The sequence below is a fragment of the Chelonoidis abingdonii genome, chromosome 13 (assembly GCF_003597395.2).
Source record: "Chelonoidis abingdonii isolate Lonesome George chromosome 13, CheloAbing_2.0, whole genome shotgun sequence".
Lineage (NCBI taxonomy): Eukaryota > Metazoa > Chordata > Testudines > Testudinidae > Chelonoidis > Chelonoidis abingdonii.
In genome coordinates, this window is record NC_133781.1 from 6,112,583 (window position 1) to 6,135,890 (window position 23,308).

The following is a 23,308-nucleotide window of genomic DNA, read 5'->3' on the forward strand; positions in this document are numbered from 1 at the left end:
CCTTTCACATCACTTTTCAGATAACATTCTTCTAATATAGGGGTTCACAAACTGGGGGTTGGGACCCCTCAGGGGGTCACTAGGTTATTACATGGGGGGTTGCGAGCTGTCAGCCTCCACCCTAAACCTCGTTTGCCTTCAGCACTTATAATGGTGTTAAATATATAAAAAAGTGTTTTTAATTTATAAAGAGGGTCGCACTCAGAGGCTTGCTCTTTGAAAGGGGTCACCAGTACAAAAGTTTGAGAACCACTGCACTAATAGGTATTTGCCAGTTCCCTAAATCTAATCTCACCACTGTCTCATTTGCTTTTGGTTTCTTTTTCCTGATCTATCTTTTATTGTAGATACAGTTTCCCAGTACCTGCTATTTTCTCCTCCAGATCATTAGTGAAGTTCTTATATGAGCCCCAAACTGGAGCCCCGAGGGACCTTCTACTGTAGTTATTTCTCCGTAGTTGGATATTCAGCCTCACAACAAGGATGTTAAGAAATATAATATTCAAACACTTTATTTTTAAGATTGGCAAGATCTACTCTGGTGTTAATACCGTTACTGGGGATCCATGAGTTTATCTTTACCTTCATCACTGATGAACAAGTTGAAGGATTGTCAAGACATATAAGACTCTTCATGCAATTAACAATGAGTTCCTTTCACGTAAGTACTCTGTTACAGTATCTTTCCTTAGAGATAGGATGTTCCCATAGAGACTAGATATCCTGGTTTTATTTATTATTATCCTTCAACATATATTGACTTAACATGATAGTGTTACACTGGATGGATCAATAAATTCACAAAAACAATTTCAAATTGGCAGTTTCCTGAACAGACTAAAATCGGAAATCTCTCGCTTGTATATGTCTCTTCTCAGCCAGTGAGTCCTGCATCACCTCACAATCAGTGCAGTCTTCAGAGGCGATTCTGATGTGAATCCCCTTAAGAACATAAGAATGAACCTACTGGGTCAGACCAAGGGTCCATCTAGCCCAGTATCCTGTCTTCTGACAGTGGCCAGTGCCAGGTGCCCCAGAGGGAATGAATAGAACAGGTAATCATCAAGTGATCCATGCCCTGTTGCTCATTCCCGGCTTCTGGCAAACAGAGACTAGGGACACCATTCCTGCCCATCCTGCCTAATAGCCATTGATGGACCTATCCTCCATGAGTTCTTTTTTTGAACACTGTTATGGTCTTGGCCTTCACAACATCCTCTGGCAAGGATCAGATTCACAGGTTTGATTGTGCATTGTGTGAAGAAAACTTCCTTTATTTGTTTTAAACCTGCTGCCTATTAATTTCATTTGGTATCCCTAGTTCCTGTGTTTATGAGAAGTAGTAAACAACAAACATTCCTTATCTACTTCTTCTACACCAGTCATGATTTTATAACCTCAATCATATTTCTCCGTAGCCGTCTCTTTTCTAAGCTAAAAGTTCCCAGTCTTATATCTCTCCTCACATGGCAGTTTGTTCACCCCTAATAATTTTTGTTGCCCTTTTCTGAACCTTTCCAATTCCAATATCTTTTTGAGATGAGGCAACCGCATATGCAACACAGTACAAGATATGGACATACCATAACTTTTAGGGGAAGAGTAGCTCAGTGGCTTGCGTATTGGCCTGCTAAACCCAGGTTGTGATTTAACCCCTCAGGGGCCACTTAGAGATCTGGAGCAAAGATCAATACTTGGTCCTGTAGTGAAGGCAGGGTCCCTTCCAGCTCTGTGAGATAGGTATATCTCCATATATATACAGAGGCCAATATGATATTTTCTGTGTCCTTATCTATCCCTTTCTTTAATTATTCTCAGCATTCTGTTCACTTTTTGACTGTCGCTGCCACTGAGTGGATGTTTTCAGAGAACTATCCATAATGATTCCAAGATCTTTCTTGAGTGGTACAGTAATTTAGATCCCATCATTTTATATGTATGGTTGGGATTATGTTTTCCAATGTGCATTACTTTGCATTTATCAACATTAAATTTCATCTGCCATTTTGTTGCCCAGTCACCCAGTTTTGTGAGATCTTTTTGTAGCTCTTCGCAGTCTGCCTGGGTCTTAACTATCTTTAGTAATTTTGTATCATCTGCAAATTTTGTCACCTGACTGTTTACTCCCTTTTCCAGATCATGTATGAATATGTTAAATAGGACCAGTCCCAGTACAGATCCCTTGGGGACACCAAAATTTACCTCTCTTCACTTTGAAAATTGACCATTTATAGCGACCCTTTGTTTCCTATCTTTTTACCAATTACCAATCCATGCGAGCACCTTCCCTTTTATCCCATGGGAGGGATATTCCAATAGGCCACACGTGCTGGAAGCCTGTTAGATTGCAAAGCAGGAACATCCTAATAAATGTTCTCTAGACACATTTTCACTAAGAACCAGTCATCTGAGGGGCCTTCATTTTTGATGCCCAACCTGGAATACCTTAACAGCCTCTGTTTTTCATTTGTGTTGAGCATCTGCCTTCTGAAAATCAGACCCCTTCAAGTTGTTTCAAATTCACCCTGGAACTGATGTGCTTAAACTCACTAGTGCTTTTTGAAACGTTAGGCCCTTAGATACACTTTCCAACTAGAGAACAATATCTATAACTTCCCAGCCTCAATTCATTCTGCTAAACTAGCCTCAAAACCAAGGGGGAGGGCAGAACTGCCACCCATGCTATTGCCAAGCAGGGCATTTTACTGGTAAGGGGACCAATTTCTATTGCTCCAGAGCACATCTGGCATTCTGTCACTATGAGATGGAACTTAAAGCAAGTGCAGAAGAATAGGAAGGGAAGAGAGAAAACTTTTAAAATGGTAGAAAAGTTTAATTAGAGAACAGCAAGACTGCCCTTGCCCTTCTTTCTATATAAAATTCCTCTTTCTTTCCTTCTTTCTAAGGTTTTAGAAATTTTCACTTCCCCTCCTCTTCAACTTCCAGCCATTGGATCTTGTTTCTCAGCATCCCAAAATTCAAGAACCTACTGTCCCTAATGAGAAACACCTGTCTTCCTCCAAACAGCCCAGCCTTTCTTTCAGTCATATAGCTGCAAAGGTCAGCAAATTCACTCTGCATTGTGATGTAATCATGTAGAAATGACAGCCCCCAGAGCCCTGCATTCCAGGACTCATTACCACAGCACAAGGGAAGGAGAGGTCCAACTTATCCCAGCATCTCCAGTTAATGTGGTCTAGGAGCCAGAGCTCATGAGCGAACTACATGATTAGACTGAGCGCTTTTGGCTGGCAGTGTGTAGTACAAACTCATCATAATGCCAGAGTTGCTGATCCCAAACTCTGGAACATTTGGGTTCATTCATCACGCTTGAACAGAGCCAGTTTCTATAGACTGTATCTTTCTGAATGTTCAATCCCTCCATCCCTAATCAACTTCTGTACAATTCCAGCACAAACAGATATGGAAAAATATAATGATATGAAGAAGTGAAAAGGGCTGCTAGCATTACCTATGGGCAGCACACGCACTGACTTTCTCATTTCCCTAAGGGTGCTCAACCCAGGCCCCACCCCCACTCCACCTCTTTCCTCTAAGCCCTCCCCCTTTGCCCTCTACTCTGACCCCGCCCTGCCTCTTCCCAGTAGGTTTGCCAACTTTGTACTCGCACAAAACCGAACACCCTTGCCCTGTCCTCTGCCCTGCCCCTCCTCTGAGGCCCTATCCTGCCTTGCCTCTTCTCTGAGGCCCCACCCTGCTCACTCCATATCCCCCCCTTGTTGCTCACTCTCCCCAGCCTCCCTCTCACTGGCTCATTTTCACTGGGCTGGCTCAGGGGGTTGGGGTGTGGGAGGGGGTGAGGGCTGCGGAGGGGGCTGCGGGCTCTGAGATGGGACCAGAAATGAGGACTTCAGGGTGCAGGAGGGGGCTATGAGTTGAAGCAGTGGGTTGGGATGCAAGAGGGAGTGAGAGCTCCGGCTGGGAGTGCGGGCTTTGGGTTGGGCTGTTGATGAGGAGTTTGGGGTACAGGAGGAGGCTCCAGGCTGGGACAGAGGTATTTGGTAGGTAGGAGGGGGATCTGACGGGGCCAGGGTATTGGGGCATTGGGGATGTTTCCAGTGCCTTTTATAGCTTCTGCCATGTGGAAGGAAATCCATTGTTTCAAATAAAGCCCTCAGCACAGCTAATGGAAAATTAGAGGTAGCAAGATGGTGTTTGGAGTCATATGGGCAAGTCACATGTCCATGCATGACTTCTCTTAGGGCTTGGCTACACTCGAAACTCCCGTGGCAGCGCTTTGAAGTGCAAGTGTGGTCGCAGCGCCAGCGCTGGGAGAGAGTTCTCCCAGCACTGCATGTACTCCACCTCCCCGTGGGGATTAGCTTGCAGTGCTGGGAGCCGCACTCCCAGCGCTGGGGCACTGTTTATACTGGCGCTTTGCAGCGCTGTAACTTGCTGTGCTCAGGGGGGTGTTTTTTCACATCCCTGAGCAAGAAAGTTGCAGCACTGTAAAGTGCCAGTGTAGCCAAGGCCTTAGTCATAGCAGGAAACCATTACCTATATCCCAGACAGAACATTCACAGGACAGTCCATTCAGTGTAGATAGGCCTCTTCCACTGTGAGTTAAATGTCCTTTTGATGATCCACTTAACGTGAATAGTTCCTTCCCAATGTGCTGTCTAAACACCTTGTTGGTGCTTCCCAGAAGTAAACACATTAGAAATACAGGTATAGTTCAATCACTCATAACTTCAGTTACATAAATGATACATGCATACAAATAGCATAATCATATTGAGCAAATCATAACCTTTCCATAGATTGTACATTTTGTACAAGATTTGTTACAATTATATAACAGTGGTAGTAATGATCTATGTGGTCATAGTTTAGTCACATAATGTCACAACAGTTAAGAGTTGTCCCTTAATTTAGCATTTCCTTACTTTTAAGGGTTGAATTGGTTGCATGTTATGTTTAGGGAACCTTAAATTATTTTAAATGACAAGATTGAAAAAAGTGAATTGTAAAAGAACATCTTTTCATCTAGGGGAACTTGCTAGGCGTCTGCAACTTAGCAGACATTTCACTTTTTAAAAATAAAACAATTTTTCAAAATAGCAAAAGGACTTAATCTGTATTTATACTGCAATTGCTCTCTCTCTTGTTTTTAATTTCTAATGAAAACATTACTTTGTAAAAGGATTAACGAATTGCATACAAACTAGAACCAATTCCATCTGTTTAGTCTCTAAAAATCTTAAGTAGTTTTAAACTGTTTCTAAACTGTTTTGTTAAGGAAAAACAATTACCTCTGGGATGTGAGATGGAAGTTTTAACAAACAATTGAAAAGAGCACAAAATTAAATATTAAAAAGTCAGCTCTGCTATAGCTATGACAGTACTAGCAGCATTTCTGCTTTAGCGAATGGGGAGATCCAATCATCTCAGCTTAGTGTTGTATAACATGAATTGTTATCCACAGAAAAAAACTACTGGTTCATGATGGCTTAAAAACAGACACAGTCTGTTATTTATATCAAAAGTGAACAATACTGAGACCACACATGCAAATATCTGCTTCCCAATAGGGTCATCAGAAACAAATAAGTATTCCTTCTGAACTTCTAACTTTATCTCCCCCATATAATGTTACTTTTAAAGAGACTACTGCTCAGAAACTCATGGCCATAGTAGAGAGATTTCTAGATATATAGCATCATGGGGCTAGAAGGGACCACAAGGTCATGTAGTCTAACCTCCAAATGTTAATATTATCCAGTGAGAAAAATAACTGATCTTGCAACACTAAATGTGAGAAATTGAGCATAAAAAAATCATCAAATGTGGAGTGAACAGTAAACATGACAGTCAATTAATTCTGTCTACTTTTGCATACACGCAAATATATTGTGCCAGCTCCTCAACTGGTGTACATTAGCATAGCTCTGTTTACTTCAGGGAGCTACGGTGATGGATACCAGCTGAGGATCAAGTCCACTGCCTCTTTTTTTATATCAATACATGTGGAGGATTTGTAGTGCTGCCATGTGCCACTGCACACACAGCTCCTTGAGCAGCAACAGCTTTTCCAGCAGGAGATGGGCTTTTTAAACAGAGTGCTTGGACATTCAGAAAGACTGACAGGGAAATAGTGGTACCTCTATGCTAGCAGCAGATGTTTTTTCAGCTTGGCAGTGGCCCTTTAAAATGGGCCTTATAGGGCTCCTGGGGCCATCAGCTGACACTATATGCCTCACTCCCCTAGTAGCACTGACTTGTCCAGCAAGAGAAGAGCCCTTTAAGAAGAGTTCCCAGAAGAGTTCTGTTGTAGCCAACACAGAGTCCTCCCTCCCTCCTCAGTGTCTGGGGCATTCTCATTAGGGGAGATAAATTCTTTAAGAAGGACTTGTGTAATTAGATTTATATGGGAGATTGGTTTCAGAAGTGTGCCCTGATGTAATATGGAGTAAAGAAGATTGTGGTATTGATGATGGAGGAAGGGAAGATAGCCTGTTATGAGGCTGTGGCAAAAGAGGAGAGTTGGAGTGTAATAAAATAAGCGGAAGCATTTAGTTATATATTTAAGGTGTTTGGGTGAAAGAACTATATGAAGCTAAATTGCACAGGTTATATCAAAAGTCTCTGCAGCTTAAATGAAGAATCTTAATGACAGATACTATCCACAGGAGAAGACATGATTGTTCACGTGCCCAATTGAGAATAAGAGTTTCTGGAATATGTTTGAAGATAAGGAGGGATAGCACAGGCACAGTTTGGGGATCTGTCTATATGAACTTATGCATTCCAGGTTGATTTTATGAACTTTTTTTAAGTGTATGTTTGTAGACTTACTGACATCATTCCCTGTGTCCTTGCGTGATAATTTTTGTGTTAAGGTAAAGGACCTGGCACTTCATGTGTGTCCCTGAATGGAATAGGAGACAAGGTGGGTGAGGACCAGCTTCTGGTCAGACATGAATAAGAGCTTTTTGTACCTTGAAAGTTGGTCTCTTTCACCAACAGAAATAGGTCCAGTAAAGATATTACCTCACCTATCTTATATAAAAATATATCAAATATAAGTAAGACAGAAAATACCATATTGCCTCTATATAAATCCATGGTACGCCAACCCACATCTTGAATACTGCATGCAGATCTGTTCATCCCATCTCAAAAAATATATGCTGGAATTGGAAAAGGTACAGAAAAGAGTAACAAAAATTATTAGGGGTATGGAACAGCTTCTGCATAAGGAGAGATTAATAAGACTGGGACTTTTCAGCTTGGAAAAGAGACGACTAATGGGGGATACGATAGAGGTCTATAAAATCATGACTAGTGTGGAGAAAGTAAATAAGTGTTATTTACTCCTTCTCATAACAAGGAACTAGGGGTCATCAAACGATATTAATGGGCAGCAGATTTAAAACAAATAAAAGGAAGTATGCACAGTCAATCCGTGGAACTCTTTACCAGAGGATATTGTGAAGGCCAAGAGTATAACAGGGTTCAAAAAGGAACTAGATACATTCATGGACAATAAGTTCATCAATGGCTATCAGCCAGGATGGACGGGGGTGACCCTAGCCTCTGTTTGCCAGAAGCTAGGAATGGGCAATAGGGAATGGATCGCTTGCTGATTATCTCTTCTGTTCATTCCCTCTGAAGCACATGGCATTGGCCACTGTTGGAAGGGAGGATACTGGGCTAGATGGACATTTGGTCTGACCCAGTTTGGCTGTTCTTATGTTCTTATATTCTTACCTTTTTTCTCTAGTATCCTGGAACCAGCATGGCTACAGCAAGGGTGCAAATCTGAATGGAACAGTCATTAAGAATGAATAACATCTGAAATAGCCATTCCCTAGCAGAACAAGGCAGAGCCATAAAGAGTTGTTAAACTGTTCAAATGGAAGCATCCTAGGCCAGAGAGTTAGCTGCCACCCAGGAAAAGCAGTTATTCCAGCTGGGCTTGTAACTAAACAACAGATCAGCATTGGCTATCTTTCTAAAAGTTCTGCTCTAGGAATTATTTTTGGGAGGTTCTCTGGTTTGTATTTTATAGGAGCTCAGACTAGATGATCACAGTGATCCCTTTTGGCCTTGGAATATATGAAACTATGAACTTGACAAGGGACTTGAAGCCACTGAAGAGAGTCACCTGACAATAGGAACTGGAACCTATAAAAGGAAGGATCTCTCACTGGCCGTTTTAGTCTGTCTACTTTATGAGCGACGGGTGTGATTCCCAGCTTACACAGACATACTTATGCTAGCTCTAATCAGGGGCGGCTCCAGGCACCAGCACGCCAAGTGCGTGCTGAGGGCGGCAAGCTATGGGGGCGCTCTGCCAGTCAACGTGTGGGCGGCAGGCAGGGTGCCTTTGGCGGACCTCCCGCAGGCATGCCGCCAAATTCAAGGGACCGGGGACCTCCCGCAGGCAAGCAAAATACCTAGAGCCACCCCTGGCTCTAATCAAGAGTTAAAAATGGTTGTCAGGCACTGCCTCCAATAGTCAGACCTACTGGTTGGAGTGAGGTCACAACTAGTCATAGGGTTGAGGCTGGGCCAAGAGTGGTGCTACAATCAAGATCTAGGGACAAGCCAGGGTAAAAATGAAGATCAGAATCCATAGATAAACCAGAACTGGAACTGTCAGCACAGTCTAGGTGAAGGCCAGAGGTTGAGACCATAGGGTCAGGTTCCCAGGACAAGCCAAGTGAATATTGAAGCCAGAGTCCAGATACAGGCCAGAGGTCAAAGCCAGGTAGTCAAAGTCTGAGGGTCTGGGGAGGATCAGGAGGTGGAGGCAAGGCTGGAGCGGGTCAGTGGCAGGGCTGGAGTGAGGCTAGATTAGGACAAAGACAAGACTGAGACAGAGCTTAAGCAAGGCTGGGACAGGGTTGCCATCTTTCTAATTGCACAAAACCAAACACCCCTGCGCCGCCCCTTCTCTGAGGCCTCACTCCTGCTCGCACCATCCCACCCTCACACACTTTAACCAGGCTGTGGCAGGGGGTTGGAGTGTTGGAGAGGGATGAGGGCTCTGGCTGGGGGTGCAGGCTCTGGGGTGAGGTAGGGGATACGGGGTTTGAGGTACAGGAGGCGTTCCGGGCTGAGGCAGGGGTTTTAGGTGCAGGAGGCTAGGGCATGGGGCTGGGTGTTGTGGGGGTGTGGACTCCAGGAGGGAGTTTGGGTGTGGGAGGGGACTCCAGGCTAGGGCAGGAAATTGGGGTGTGAGAAGAAACAGGAGCAAGCTGGGAGTCTGATGCACTGTGAGGCGAAAGGAGGGTTTCTGGATGGGCAGTGCTGTTGAACAGACTGATCTGCAGCTCTGGTGGTGTTGTGGAAGTACCTGAGCCTGGAGGTCACCTGGCTGAGGCTCTGCTCAGGGATAGGTTGTTGTTGATTGCCTGAGGGCAGAGTCACCACAGGCTCCATTGGACTGGTAAGTCAGTGCAGCTGGATGAGCAGCCTTGGTTTGGCTGCAAGTTTGCTTCACAGCGTTAGCAAAGGCAGTGGCAAGCAGTGGCATGGGCTAGCTTCTCTCTGGACCCCATGGGTATGTGCTCAGGGTGGCTAGCTCATCCCACTGCTCGCCGCTGTCTCTGATACCACAGCTACACTATTATTTTGGCATGCTAGGTCAATGTGATCCAGCACCAGTCTGTCTATGTGAGCTGGGAATCACACTCCTAGCTCACAGTGGAGACATAACCTTACACAGAGAAGAGACTAGAAGCAGAAGGCGGTCAGATTGGGCAGAAGGAGAAGAAAGAGAAGAGGGTGATGGGACTCTGAAAGGAAACTGACTAAAACTCAAGAGACTCTCTCGGATTGGTGAGAACACAGGAAGGAGGATTCTGCATGCATGTTTTTGTTACTTTCCATAGATTTTTATCTCTCTTGTACTCTGTGAGTTGAGTATGATTTAGAAATTCCTTTGGAAAGTTTTTTGTGTTGTGTCCCTTGCTTTCGCTGTCATATAGCCTGTGAAGGAGGAAACCGTAATCCAGGGGATCCAATGCTTTGGTGGAACTCCAGGAATGTGCAAGAACTACTGGGGAGGCTTGGAAGAGCTGGCACTACTTTCAGGGCCTATGACATTGGAATAGAGGCCCATCTCTCACAAGGGGTGCTAGACAGAGGATCTGTACCTTGGAGTACCTACACTCCCAGAGCCAATGCCAAGACTCTGCTCAGACCCACAAAGTCAATTGCACATGAGATCCAGTGGGTGGATTCAAACACTGCAGCCTATTGAGCATCCACTAGGAAGAGTTCATCCAGCCTTGTAATAATCATTAGAGATCACATCACTGCTAGGCATTTTAAAGTTGGTGAAATCCCTTGGGACTAAAGAGGAAGCTTCCAGGCTATATGTGTAATAGCAAAGCAAGCCAGTGTTTCCTTCCATGTCCAGTTTCTGAGGAAGACTTCTTTCCATCAAAGATATCCTGGATATCATGGCATTGTCCAAGGCCTTTTGAACTAATAAGATACTATGAACTCCTCAGAATGGTACCCACTGCACTAGAAGTAGTGTGCAGAAGATACTACATTGACCTTTGTACAAGAGGCGAAACTGCTGATGAGCTCCATTCTTGAGTGTTGGCAACAAAATAGCCTCAAGTATGTCAAGTACAAATCTTTTCCACACTTATTAGAAGGTTTACCACTTAACCAATTCGGTTGGTCATATTAGCAATCCTTTAAAACAAACCTACTGTAGATGTGAAAATTATTTAAGGAAAGAAGATTTATGGTTCTGGAATTAGTATTATGAAGATTTTAATAGTAATTTCACCCTTAAATTAAGACTATAGGAATCAGTGTCTCCTCCATAATCTAATTTTCTTCTCATTTTCTTTTTCTTATAGGGTTTCCTTGTAGCAATTTTATACTGCTTTGTTAACGGAGAGGTAAGGCACCACAACGTGTATTACTAATTGATTTCTGTAGAATTTTCAAGGCAATGAACAGAATGACAATAAAACAATACCATATTGACCACTGAGATTTGCATAAGTGCATTCTCTTAAATAGGCAGTAACCTCTTTTTATCAGGGGAGACAGTAGCCAGATTCAGCCCTCGCTACGGTAAATGTAAATGCAAGTAACTCCACTGAAACTAGTGGAGTTGTTCTAGATCAGTGTTTTCAACCAGGGGCGTGCATACCCCGGGGGTACACAGAAGTATTCCAGAGGTACATCAACTTATCTAGATATTTGCCTAGTTTTACAACAGGCTACATAAAAAAGCACTACCGAAGTCAGTACAAAATAAAATTTCATGTGGACAATGACTTGTTTATACTGCTCTTTATACCATACACTGAAATGTAAGTACAATATTTATTTTCCAATTGATTTATTTTATAATGATATGAAAAAAATGAGAAAGTGAGTAATTTTTCAGGACTAGTGTGCTATCACACTTTTGTATTTTTATATCTGATTTTATAAGCAAGTAGTTTTAAGTGAGGTGAAACTTGGGTACTCAAGACAAATCAGACTCCTGAAAGGAGAACAGTAGTCTGGAAAGGCTGAGAGACACTGCTCTAGATTTACACTGGAGTAACTAAGGCCTTGGGTATACTTAAGAGTTACAGTGCAATAAAGCCACCTACAGCGCTGTAACTCACTCCCCGTCCACACTGGCAAGGCACATACAGAGCTGTATCTCCATGGCTACTGTGCTGCAGGTACTCCACCTCTCCGAGAGGATTAACAGCTGGTGCAGAGTGGCTGAGATGCTGATGCTCCAGTGTAAACGGGGAGTAACCTTGTTACTCAGTGATTGACCTCCAGAAACTCCCCATAATCCTTTAAGTGAAGGTTCCTCTCTTTGTTTTGTTGTGATCTTGGGGCTCCAGGAGCTGCTTATCAAAAAAACAAACACAGCTACTGTTTGCTGTGAATGAGCAGAGGCAGGCAGGGGGGCTTCCTTTGGAACGCCCACAGCTAGTGTTTGCTTGAAGAGAGAGGCAGCGCTGGGTGGAGGGGAAGGGTCCGTTTCGTAGAGGGCTGCTTGTCTGGTCTGTGAGAAAAAAACACAAACAGCTGCTGTTTGCTTTCAGTGAGTGCAAGAGGGGTGGAGGAGGGAGGGGGGTCGGAACTTGCAAGGCAGGGAGCTGACACAGTGTCAGCTCAAAAATCCACTCTCTCTTCCCCCACACTCCCTGTCACAATCCACCCCACCCCTTTTTGAAAAGCACGTTGCAGCCACTTGAATGCTAGGATAGCTGCCCATAATGCACCACTCCCAATGCCGCTGCAAATGCTGCAAATGTGGCCACGACAGTGCGCTGGTAGCTGTCAGTGTGGGCAGACTGCAGCACTTTCCCTACTCAGCTGTATGAAGACAGGTTTAACTCCCAACACTGTACAGCTGCAAGTGTAGCCAAACTCTAAGACCAGAATCTGACCCATAGTCATAATGAACTGGGACCCCAGAGACTTGGGTATTACCAGATTTGCCCATTACTTTGGGGTATGCTCCTTTATTTGAGTTACTCTTCAGGAGGGAGTGGGGCTTCTGTAATTCTATCAGTGTACTGCTTGTGTCACTTGTGTCTTCATATGGAGCTCTACTTATTCTTTCTGCAAGTCTCCTCCCACTGGAGCTATCCTGCAGGACCTAGGTTCCCTAGGGCTGGGTTTCTCCAACCCCAGGGCCGAATGAACACACCCTCACATAATTAACAGAGCAAGTCTGAGCAGACAGGGTCAGTTAGCACTGTCAAGCTGACCCCTTATTTGTCCTTGGACTCACTGGGCTGAAGGAAGCAGCACTTTCAAGCTACCTCCCCTTATATGCTCTGGACTCCATGGACTGGGTCAAGCAGCACTTTCAAGCTGTTACCCTTATGTGTTCCAGATTCAGCACGTCTCTGTTCCCACTCTCACAACACAATTATACTGGCAGTAACCTACTTGATGAGCAAACCCCACTGTATTTTGGGCGCTGCAGGGATCTTTAGCTTAGGTAAAAGAAGCGTTGCTGTAGAATGAATGGAGGAAGCTAAAAACACAAAAGAGTAAAGTTCAGCAAGAAAGAGAGAAGCAACCAGCTTAACCATAAAAGTTATTTATTGAATAATAGTGATAACTACACAAGGAGAGCCTAAACCCACATAACATACATTATTAAAGGTTAATACCTACAGTAGAAAGGAAAATGAAGAGAGAGAGAGAGAACAAGAAGGGGTTCTCACCGTTCCCTGAAGTTTGAACTGGTCGGAGTTCCCAGGTGATGGTGGTAGCTGAGGGTCCTGAGAGTAGGAGACAGGCAGAGTCCCCAGCATGGTCAGTCAGGAGAATATGGAGTTCCAGTGGAACTGATGCATAGTTTGGATCTAAGCATCAGAACCCTGACTGGAGAGTGAGTAGGGATTTTTGTAGAGAACATACAGTGGTTCAAGGGAGAACACTAAATTTGTTTATAGGTAAGCGGATGACTCAAGGGTTTTCTTTAGGCTAGACAACAGGAGCTGATCACTCTTGGCTATGGGTGGTGTTTTCTTCCAGGGAGCTCACAATGCAACTAGCCTGCTTCAGTATTTGGATATCAATCAAGGATTCGTTACTAGAATTGGTCTGATAACTGCTGAGCTGAGTATGTGCAGACATAGGTTCATTAGCATCTTGAGCAGAGATTGCCATGATGCAGTGCTTCCCTGCATTTTCTGGTCCCAGAGTTCAGTGCAGTTCCCTGTTCTCCATTCTGTATGTAAATTGAGATGTCTCCCTGTCCCATCTCTCATGCAGATGAAGCTAGGGAAGTGGTCTCTGCTCTCCATTCTGTATGCTAATGGAGATGTCTTAATCTTGTCACCCTTATCAGGAGGGGTCTAGGTGTGTCTCCCAACACCCTTCACTGTTCTCTGCAAGTTTTTTCCTCTGATGGGTTTTGGTTTAAGCCAGGGGTCTCAAACACGCCAGGGCTGGGCAAACTACAGCCGCAGGATTGCCCCCCTCGAGCCCCGTGCCGCTCCCTGAAGTGGCTGGCATTGTGTCTCTGCAGCCTGGGGGGGAGAAGCAGAGAGCTCCATCCGTGTGTTGCCCTGGCTTCCAGACACCACCACCGCCCCCCCTGCAGCTCCCATTGGCCGGGAACAGGGAACCACGGCCAATGGGAGCTTCTGGGGAGGTACCTAGAGGCGCAGCAAGTAGCGGGCGGAGCCCTGCATCCCCCTCCTGCAGGGGCCTCAGGGACATGGTTCCAGCTACTTCGTGGAGCGGGGCCGGGGCCGGCAGCTTGCCCTGGCCCTGGTGTGTGTTGCTGCCATCCTGGAGCCTGAAGCCCTCCTGCACCCTGTCCCCCAACTCCCTGCCCTGAGCCCCCTGCCTGCACCCCAACCCCCTGCTGCACCCCAACTCTCTGCCATGAGCCCCCTGCCTGCACCTCCACCCCCTGCCCTGAGCTCCCTGCTGCACCCCACACCCCTTCTGCACCCTGAGCCCCTGCCTGCACCCCAACCCCCTGCTGCACCTCAACTCCCTGCCCTGAGTCCCTGCCACACCCCTCATGCACCGTCTGGGGGAAGGAAAAGGGCAGAGTTGGGGTGAGGACTTCAGGGAAGGGGTTGCAATGGGGGGCAGGGAAGGGCTGGGAAGAGGTGGGGCCTCATGGAAGTGATGCAGTGGAGGCAGGGCCGGGGGCAGCAAGGGTGTGTGTGTCAGTGATGCAGCCCTCGGGCCAATGAACTAGCCCTCATGTGGCCCTCGTGGTCATTTGAGTTTGAGACCCATGGTTTAAGCAGAGGCTGGGGGGGGGGGTGTCTTTCATGAGTCAGGCTAGATACTGCACCCTGGTTCCCCAAGAACACAGAGCTGACTGGTGTCATGGGTTATATCCCCAGTTCTGCCACTGGCCTGCTGTGCAATCTTGGAGAAGTCAATCACTGCTCTATGCCTCAATTTCTCCATCTATAAAATGATAATGATACTGACCTCCTCTGTAACGCACGCTGAGATCTGCAAACGAAAATGCCATATAAGAACCAGCTGTCATTATGATGATTATTATTATTGGTTAAATGAGGAATACACTACTAGAGGTGGGCGGGAATTTGGGGGCTTTTTTTTTTTTGTGAAGCAGGGTCAGTTTTCACAAATCTCCTGATTCAAAACATTTTGGAAAAAAAATTTTGACATTGTCAAAATTTCCTGTTTTAACTAGGAAAAATTTATTTTTTCCTGTCAAAAGGACCTTTTATTTCAGAAGTTTAGTAACATGTCTAAATCAAAACAATTCTTCAAAATTATCAAAATTAAGTGCTTTGATTGACTCAAACAAAGAATGTTTTGTTTTCTTGGCTTGCAAAATTTTGAGGTGTTGACATTTCATCCCAATTCAGAATAAGAACATTTTTCAGTATCTCAAAAATTTTCATAGTATGGAAAAATCATTTCTCACCTTGCTTTAAACAAGATATTGTTATGCTGGCACCACTTCCTGCTTCATAGTTAAGGTTTTGTGTTTTGTTTCTCATTTAAAGCAGGGGCTTAACATCTTTGTTACATATGAAAAGTCCTCCCCAAATTACATCACTTATTCTGAGTAAATGTTGTGCATAGGCTTTGGAGATTTTTTTTTTTTTTTAAGATTAACAGTTGTTATCCTTCTTAACTGAAACTGAAGAATAATCTTCAGGTGACATTGTCTTTGGTTTTCTGGTTTATTGTTCATGTATTAAATTTTTAATAATTAAAAAAAGGGGAAATGCCTGGATAAAATTACATTAAGATGGAGTTAGAGTTGGAATTCCTTATTGGTAGTGTAGGGTATCTATTTAGGAGAAGTAAATTTAGAGGGGTGTGGGCATTTTGATATCTTAGTAATGATGGAGCATTAAATCTTCAACTGAGTGTCTGTGGCATATTGTTGTTAACTTTGCCCTATAGTGAGGCCATGTGAGGGGAAAAAACAGAAAAAACTCCAATGAATCTTTAATATTCCTGTAATTACAATATCCCTTATCCTAAATTACTGATATATACTTTTAGTCTGAACTCCTTCAGACTAAAAGTTTTTGTCTGGGAATAAACACTGTGTTTGGTTTAACAGTAATTAAACTTCTGGAGGAGAGCTAGAAAAATGGCAGCTGAGCTTAATCAGAACTAAACTGAAATGTATGAGTTGAACAAACTTCTAGGTACCCCAACTCAAACATGGACAGAACTCTCTCCCTAAAACTGCATTTTTTTTGTAATTATGAACTGAAGTTGCAAAAATGGAAAACAGAAGTACACCAAACATATGGCTGCATTTGCACACATAACTGGGTAAGTGCTCTTACAAATAAATAGCTGGTTATATATCTAACTGGAAGACCAGGAGGAACTGTTTTCTCTATCTCCTGTGCAGAGTTCTAGTTATTTACATAACACATACATACAACACGAGAGGTTCACTGAGGCCTAGAAGTATGTGTGCTAATCAGAAAATTAAGGGACAGATACTGAACAAATTCTACGGTGCATGTGAAAATGGCAATTTTTATGGGGACAGTGAAAGACAACATTCTGGTCATAGGATTATTCCATTAATAGGCATTTCAATTTCCTTCTCCACAGCATGGAGGCATGATATCAGTTGATAAAACCAGCTTAAAAAAAATGTTTGATGTTGACAAGACTAAGTAGTTTCCACTAAAATTATTCCTGGAAATAACTGACCCATTTTTGCTAAAACTCTCAAAAAATTCTAGCTCAGGCAGAGGTCAAGTCTGAATTTTAAGAAGCAAAAATCAGGATTTCCATCCTGCGGGAAATGCCAATATTTTGAAATTGTTTAGTCCCATAGAGATGACAAGTCAAAACATCAATTTTTTTCACAGAATAGAGAGTTCCAAAAATGTTTGATTCAGAAATGCTAGAACATTTTATTCTAAACTAAACATTTTGACATCCCTCGATTGAAACATTTCATGTTGGCTCATTTCAATATTGAATTGTGTCTGCCTGAGCTACCATGAGTGTCTCCTTCTCCCATTCTGTGGGCTGGGCTCCCTGGTTGGACTACATCCGCTATGGTGCACTGTAGTCATGGAGCTCTCATGATGCAGCATGATGGTTCAACCAGAGGGAAGATGTAATCCAGCTGGAACACAGGAGCTGTGAGGGGTTGGAGGATGCTCAATACAGATAGCATCTTCACATAATTCAACTGCCAAACTCCAAAAAAGGCTACTTAGCATGTGCAAACTGAGATTTTTCAAGGGTTCGTAATTTGGCAAAAATTGAGCATTTTTTCACAAGAACAGCAAAAGACAGGTCTCTGACACCTGCCAATTTCAAATCCTACTCCAAAGCATGGAGGCACGAGGTAATCTCTCAGAAAATTCTTACTAGTACTTAATTAACATCAGCAAAATAATGTATTTTCTCCTAATCTCATTACACAATCTGGAACCATCGTTGCTAAAACTTTCCAAAATGATTCAGCCTGAAGCAGACATCTTGCATGAAAAAATTCTGCCCAAAAAGTTAAAGCTTAGCATAGGCAACTGAAAACAGGAAGTGTTAGGCAACCTTAACTTTAGGCATCATTACCTGTGCCACCTATAATTACAAACCCAAAATCTACATTAAAAGAACATTATTAAAGTTGCAAAGTCAAACACTTGACTTATAGGGACAAAGGAAACCTTAATTTTTCCCCTTTTGTGTGGATGTATAGCCAACTTTTATTCTTGACTTGGAAACCATAATAATGTTTGTTTAGCGTAGCTTTTATATGGTTTCTTTTCTAAAAAAATGGAAAACATAAATTCTATAATGTGCAACACTAACAACTCCTGCCTAGATCATGAGCAGCAAACCAGCCCCATCAGTTCCACAGCACCTAATCTCTGACACTTAAGATAAAGGCTACCTCTATTAACAGTCAGTGATAGTAGAGTGTTATCCCCTTGGCCTAGCCACTTGTGAAGGACATCATACATTGGGTGACCTCTGCAGCAGTAGAACTATTTTACTGACAAGCATGTTCATTTGATCACCTCTTCCTGAGAAGCATCATGGTGAGAAGATAAGACTTGGAGTTTCTGTATTAGAGGCTGGAATTCTCTTCCTAGCTTTCTTAGAAGTGGCATAGAGCAACCGCTCAGCTACTCCTGTAAGACAGGCTGATACTTGCCTGCACAAGAGTAGGCCTTGCTCAATAACAAGGGTTCCAAATTGCACAGAAATATTAATATCATTCAGCAAAAGTAAGAGTTGAACTCTTGGCTGGCCGGCTCCTTACTAAGTGGTCTTTTCCTAGGCCAAAGGGTACATTGATGCTGTTTGTGGTAGGGCTGTGGATCCATTTTGTCTTTGTGCTGTCTGGAATTACAGCTCCATGTGCAGTGCTGCAACTGGGACGATGCATGCGGCAGGCTATACAGTATTCAGGGTTTGGGACAGGGCAGCTGTATTATACAAACCGCAGACCAGAACATACAACTCACACAAATCTGCCCAGACATCACTACTCTGGCCCCAGGACTATCTCCTGCCCAATTTCAAAGTCCTGCAGTAATCCCCAGTGATACTAAGCATTTCAAAACAAAAAGTCACCGTAAAGGAAAGGGTTTGGGGATATAAACATAGGAGTCATTGTCACTCCCTCTATAGTGTAGTGAATGGAGCAGGGTAGGGTGACCAGATGTCCCAATTTTATAGGGACAGTCCCGATTTTGGGTTCTTTTTCTTATCTAGGCTCCTATTACCCCCGACCCCCTGTCCCAATTTTTCACACTTGCTGCCTGGTCACCCTAGAGCAGGGCCTGACAGCTTAGGGGACTGACAGAGGCAAGCAGTCTTTCACCTTTCAGTCATGGTAGCCAGCTGCTAAGTGGGTTGTTCGACATGAGTTGCTGGTCTCCACACACTTACTGTTAGGCAGGCAGCCACATCCCAACAGCTACTTCAGAGACAACCCTCTTATTGGCAGGTGAATCAGAAAGTCCAGGTCTGAGTTGGCCCTGGCGGCTGGCCTCTGCTTTGTCCCCTAGTGCGCTCACACCAAGTCAAGGCTGAGACACTGCAGCTTGCTTGTTTTTACATTGCTCTGTGAGTAGCTGAAATGCCAGTCTGCAGGGCTGTTAGCCCAGCATGTTTTGCCTGCATGAAAGTCACCACACAGAAATACCCCGTGTCAGGTTGTTTTCTTCTTCCAACAGGTGAAAGCAGAACTCCAAAAGCAATGGTCCCGCTTCCTGCTGGCTGATCCATTTGGGTGCATGCAGTGCTTCCTTGGGGAAAACATCAAATATCTGGGGAAATATTCAAAGAAGCAAAAACATCAGCACTTTGCCAATAACAGGTTGTGCGTGGAAGTGAGTGAGCCCTGGGCTGCGCAGCTCCAGCAGGTGCTGTTGAATGGGAGAGCAGATCTTAGCTCAGAGCCAGGACCTACTGGAGAGCCCTACCCCAGGGCAAGTGTGTCGGATAGCAGCGAAGGAGAAGTCACAGCTGGGGAGACAACAGAGGAAGTCTTTGAAGAAAGTGAGATTTAGAAGGCTCTTTTAAAGGACAGCATAATAAAGGCACCTTCAGAACAGACCTCTTCCTCCCCCACAAGCTGTGTTCCTGCAACAGGACAAAAAGAATGGGAAGTTTCTTCCCATGGGCTATGCAGTGTTGTTGTAGCCATGTTGGTACCAGCATATTAGACAGACAAGGTGGGTGAGGTCATAGTTTTTATCGGACCAACTTCTGCTGATGACAGAGACAAGTTTCCAAGTTTACCCAGAGCTGAAGATTACCTCACCCATCTTGACTTTCTTGCCGTGGGTTAACATTCCCCATGCCATCCCAAATTATCTCTTAAACACACGAGGGAAATCAAAACAAAATCTGAGGGTTCCTGCAGATCTGGTGGTACGTTTCCTCTCAGTCTTTATGGTGTTTAAAAGAGAGGGGGGTATTGTTTTTGGTTAATCTGGCAACCAAGGAAAGCAAGTTGCATTCTGGTCATGAATGGGACCCTGTGGGTGCACATAGCAGATTTCACAGATCATCCCTGTGTCTTTATCTGCACATTTCTACCATGCTTTTAAAACAATAGAGAAGACAAAACTGTTTTGTTTCTTTACATAAATCATGACACATCATCTGTATTTTGTTTGCTACTCTGTCCTGCAGTTTTGCTGGCAGATACGAATATCGGCATGTTTCCTTCGGGTTTGTTTATTATTTGGCATGACTGGCATTTTTGGCATATGCTAATCTAGTTTTCAATTTTATGGAGTTCAGAAGAATAATTACATCTATTGAAGAAATAATTTTTGGATTTATTTTGAGGTGCTTCATATGGGTTTGTTTGGTGTGGTCACTGGCTCTGTGTGTGTGTGTGTATGTTTATTTGTGCGCAAGTTTGGGTGTGTGTTGTGTGCACATATTCCCACGTTGTTCACAAGTGATCCAGATTTATAAATGGGATAGACGTGTACAGTACTGTAATGGGGTGACCACCCGCTCCAGCCTGGAAGGGGTTGGGGAAGAGCCCTGCAGAGGGCTGGGGCTGGGCAAGGTAAAAAGCTGGATGACTAGGGGAAGTGGCTGCAGCTGGGGCACTCCCCAAATGGAGCCACAGGAACTTATAAGAAGGCCAGGGAAACCAGAAGGGTAAGACTCTCCCTCTGCCTGTAGAGGGGTAAAGGTCTGGCTGCAGGGAGATAGACACTGGGTACCTGAGTGAAACAGGGCTGGGGAAAGGCTGAGGAGCTGGGGGCTAGACAATGACTGGCAGTAGCCATATACTGAGGCCAGGTGGGGATAGTGGGTGGGGGTTCCCCTGGGAGGGGGAGACCCTGAGGCTGAAAGAGGTTACTGCCAGGGGGCAGCACCCCAGGTAAATGGAGCACTGGGGTCCAGGGAGGGACACAGGGGCCAGAGGACAGGCAGATCACCGGCCTGCAGAGGGCACTCCAGAGATGGAATGAGCTAATTACCAGAAGTCACCAGCAGGAGGCACCGCAGGGGTGAGTCTGCACATTTACAAGTACTCAAGCTAAACAAATCCACACAAGGAGGGACAAATACTCTTCGTCACCCCGCAGAAGCAGAAGTTGAACAGTCATGCTGTGACAGAATAGTAAGAGGAGAAAGAATGAGGAGTACTTGTGGCACCTTAGAGACTAACAAATTTATTTGGGCATAAGCTTTCTTGGGCTAAAACCCACTTCATCGGATGCACGCAGTGGAAAATACAGTAGGAAGATATATATAGACAGAGAACATGAAAAAATAGGTGTTGCCAAACCAACTCTAATGAGACTAATCAATTAAGGTGGACTATTATCAGCAGGAGAAAAAAACTTTTGTAGTGATAATCAGGATGGCCCATTTCAAACATGACAGAAAGCGTGAAATAAACAGTGGGAAAATTAGCATGGGAAATAGTTTTTACTTTGTGTATGACCTTATCCACTCCCAGTCTTTATTCAAGCCTAATTTAATGGTGTCCAGTTTGCAAATTAATTCTAGTTCTGCAGTTTCTCGTACAAGTCTGTTTCTGAAGGTTTTTTGTTGGAGAATTGTGACTTTTAGGTCTGTAATTGAGTGACCAGGGAGGTAGAAGTGTTCCCTGACTCATTTTGAATGTTATAATCCTTAATGTCTGATTTATGTCCATGTATTCTTTTGTGTAGAGACTGTCTGGTTTGGCCAATGTACATGGCAGAAGGACATTGCTGGCACACGATGGCATATATCACATTGGTAGATGTGCAGGTGAATGAGCCTCTGATGGTGTGGTTGATGTGATTAGGTCTATGATGGTGTCCCCTGAATAGATAAGTGGACAGAGTTGGCAACTGGCTTTGTTGCAGGGATAGGTTCCTGGGTTAGATTTCTTGTTGTGTGGTGTGTGGTTGCTGGTGAGTATTTGCTTCAGGTTGGGGGGCTGTCTGTAAGCAAGGACTGGTCTGTCTCCCAAGATCTGTGAGATTGAGGGATCATCCTTCAGGGTAGGTTGTAGATCCTTGATGATGCGCTGGAGAGGTTTTAGTTGGGGGCTGAAGGTGATGGCTAGTGGTGTTCTGTTACTTTCTTTGTTGGGCCTGTCCTAGAGTAGGTGACTTCTGGGTACTCTTCTGGCTCTGTCAATCTGTTTCTTCAGTTCAGCAGGTGGGTATTGTAGTTTTAAGAACTCTTGATAGAGCTCTTGTAAGTGTTTGTCTCTGCCTGAGGGACTGGAGCAAATGCGGTTGTATCTTAGAGCTTGGCTGTAGACGATGGATCATGTAATGTGGTCTGGATGAAAGCTGGAGACACATAGGAAAGTATAGTGGTCAGTAGGTTTCTGATCTAGGGTGATGTTTATGTGACCATTGCTTATTAGCACTGTAGTGTCCAGGAAGTGGATCTTTTGTGTGGACTGATCCAGGCTGAGGTTGATGGTGGGATGGAAATTGTTGAAATCATGGTGGAATTCCTCAAGGGCTTGTTTTCCATGGGTCCAGATGATGAAGATGTCATCAATGTAGTGCAAGTAGAGTAGGGGCATTAGGGGACGAGAGCTGAGGAAGCGTTGTTCTAAGTCAGCCATAACAATGTTGGCATACTGTGGGGCCATGCAGGTACTCATAGCAGTGCCACAGACTTGAAGGTATATATTGTCCCCAAATGTGAAATAGTAAGCATCTGGCAGACCCCTCATTGCACTGTTCACCATCTCTCCCTACCTACCTCACTGATAAGCAGCCTCACAGTCCACGTGGAGCAGGTGGCTGCCTTTCTTCTGAACCTCCCTCCTTTTCCCTTCCATCAGGTACATGCACTGCCTAGATAGCCATGCAGAAGAAATGAGAGGTGCCCCAGATTCTTCATATATTCTCTACCTGTCAATATTCATGATAACACCAAAAACTAGAGTGACATGTGCAGCCTCAACAGTTATTGCTATCTGCAGCTGAAGCACACAGATGGATAGTTAATCCTAAAGACATTCCAGTTCATTGCCAACATTTAATTATGACCTAATTCCTTATACACAAAGAGGCCCAAGATGATTATATGACAGGTGCTCAGGCTGGGAGCTCAGAGTACTTGCAGTGTAATAATGATTCTAGATACACTTTCACTTTGAACTGGAAATGAACTTGCAAAGAATTATAAACGGCTGCATATTTTGTTCTTTTGGGCACAGTATTTCACAAACCAATCCAATGCTAAATGGGAAAGAAATATCTGAAACTTCCAGCTTGTTCTGATTTTGAATACAGAGTTTGATCTTAAATCACTTTCTAGCATGAATGCTATATTATAGCCCCTCCTTCACACATTTCTGTCCTTTCAAGTCACTTCTTACTAAGTCAACATTAAAACAAATTTCAAAGCCCCTGCT

At 44.1% G+C, this 23,308-nt stretch overlaps 1 protein-coding gene across 1 annotated transcript in view; it reads left to right on the forward strand.

Annotated features, from left to right (window-relative positions):
• Nucleotides 1-20,129, forward strand: part of GLP2R (glucagon like peptide 2 receptor) — a 145,308-nt gene extending 125,179 nt beyond the window's left edge. The window contains 3 exon segments of the mRNA XM_075072002.1: nt 523-661; nt 10,848-10,889; nt 19,140-20,129. Of these exon segments, the coding sequence (XP_074928103.1) occupies nt 523-661; nt 10,848-10,889; nt 19,140-19,475 (517 nt within the window). The 3' untranslated portion in view covers nt 19,476-20,129.
• The last annotated feature ends 3,179 nt before the right edge of the window (nt 20,130-23,308 follow it).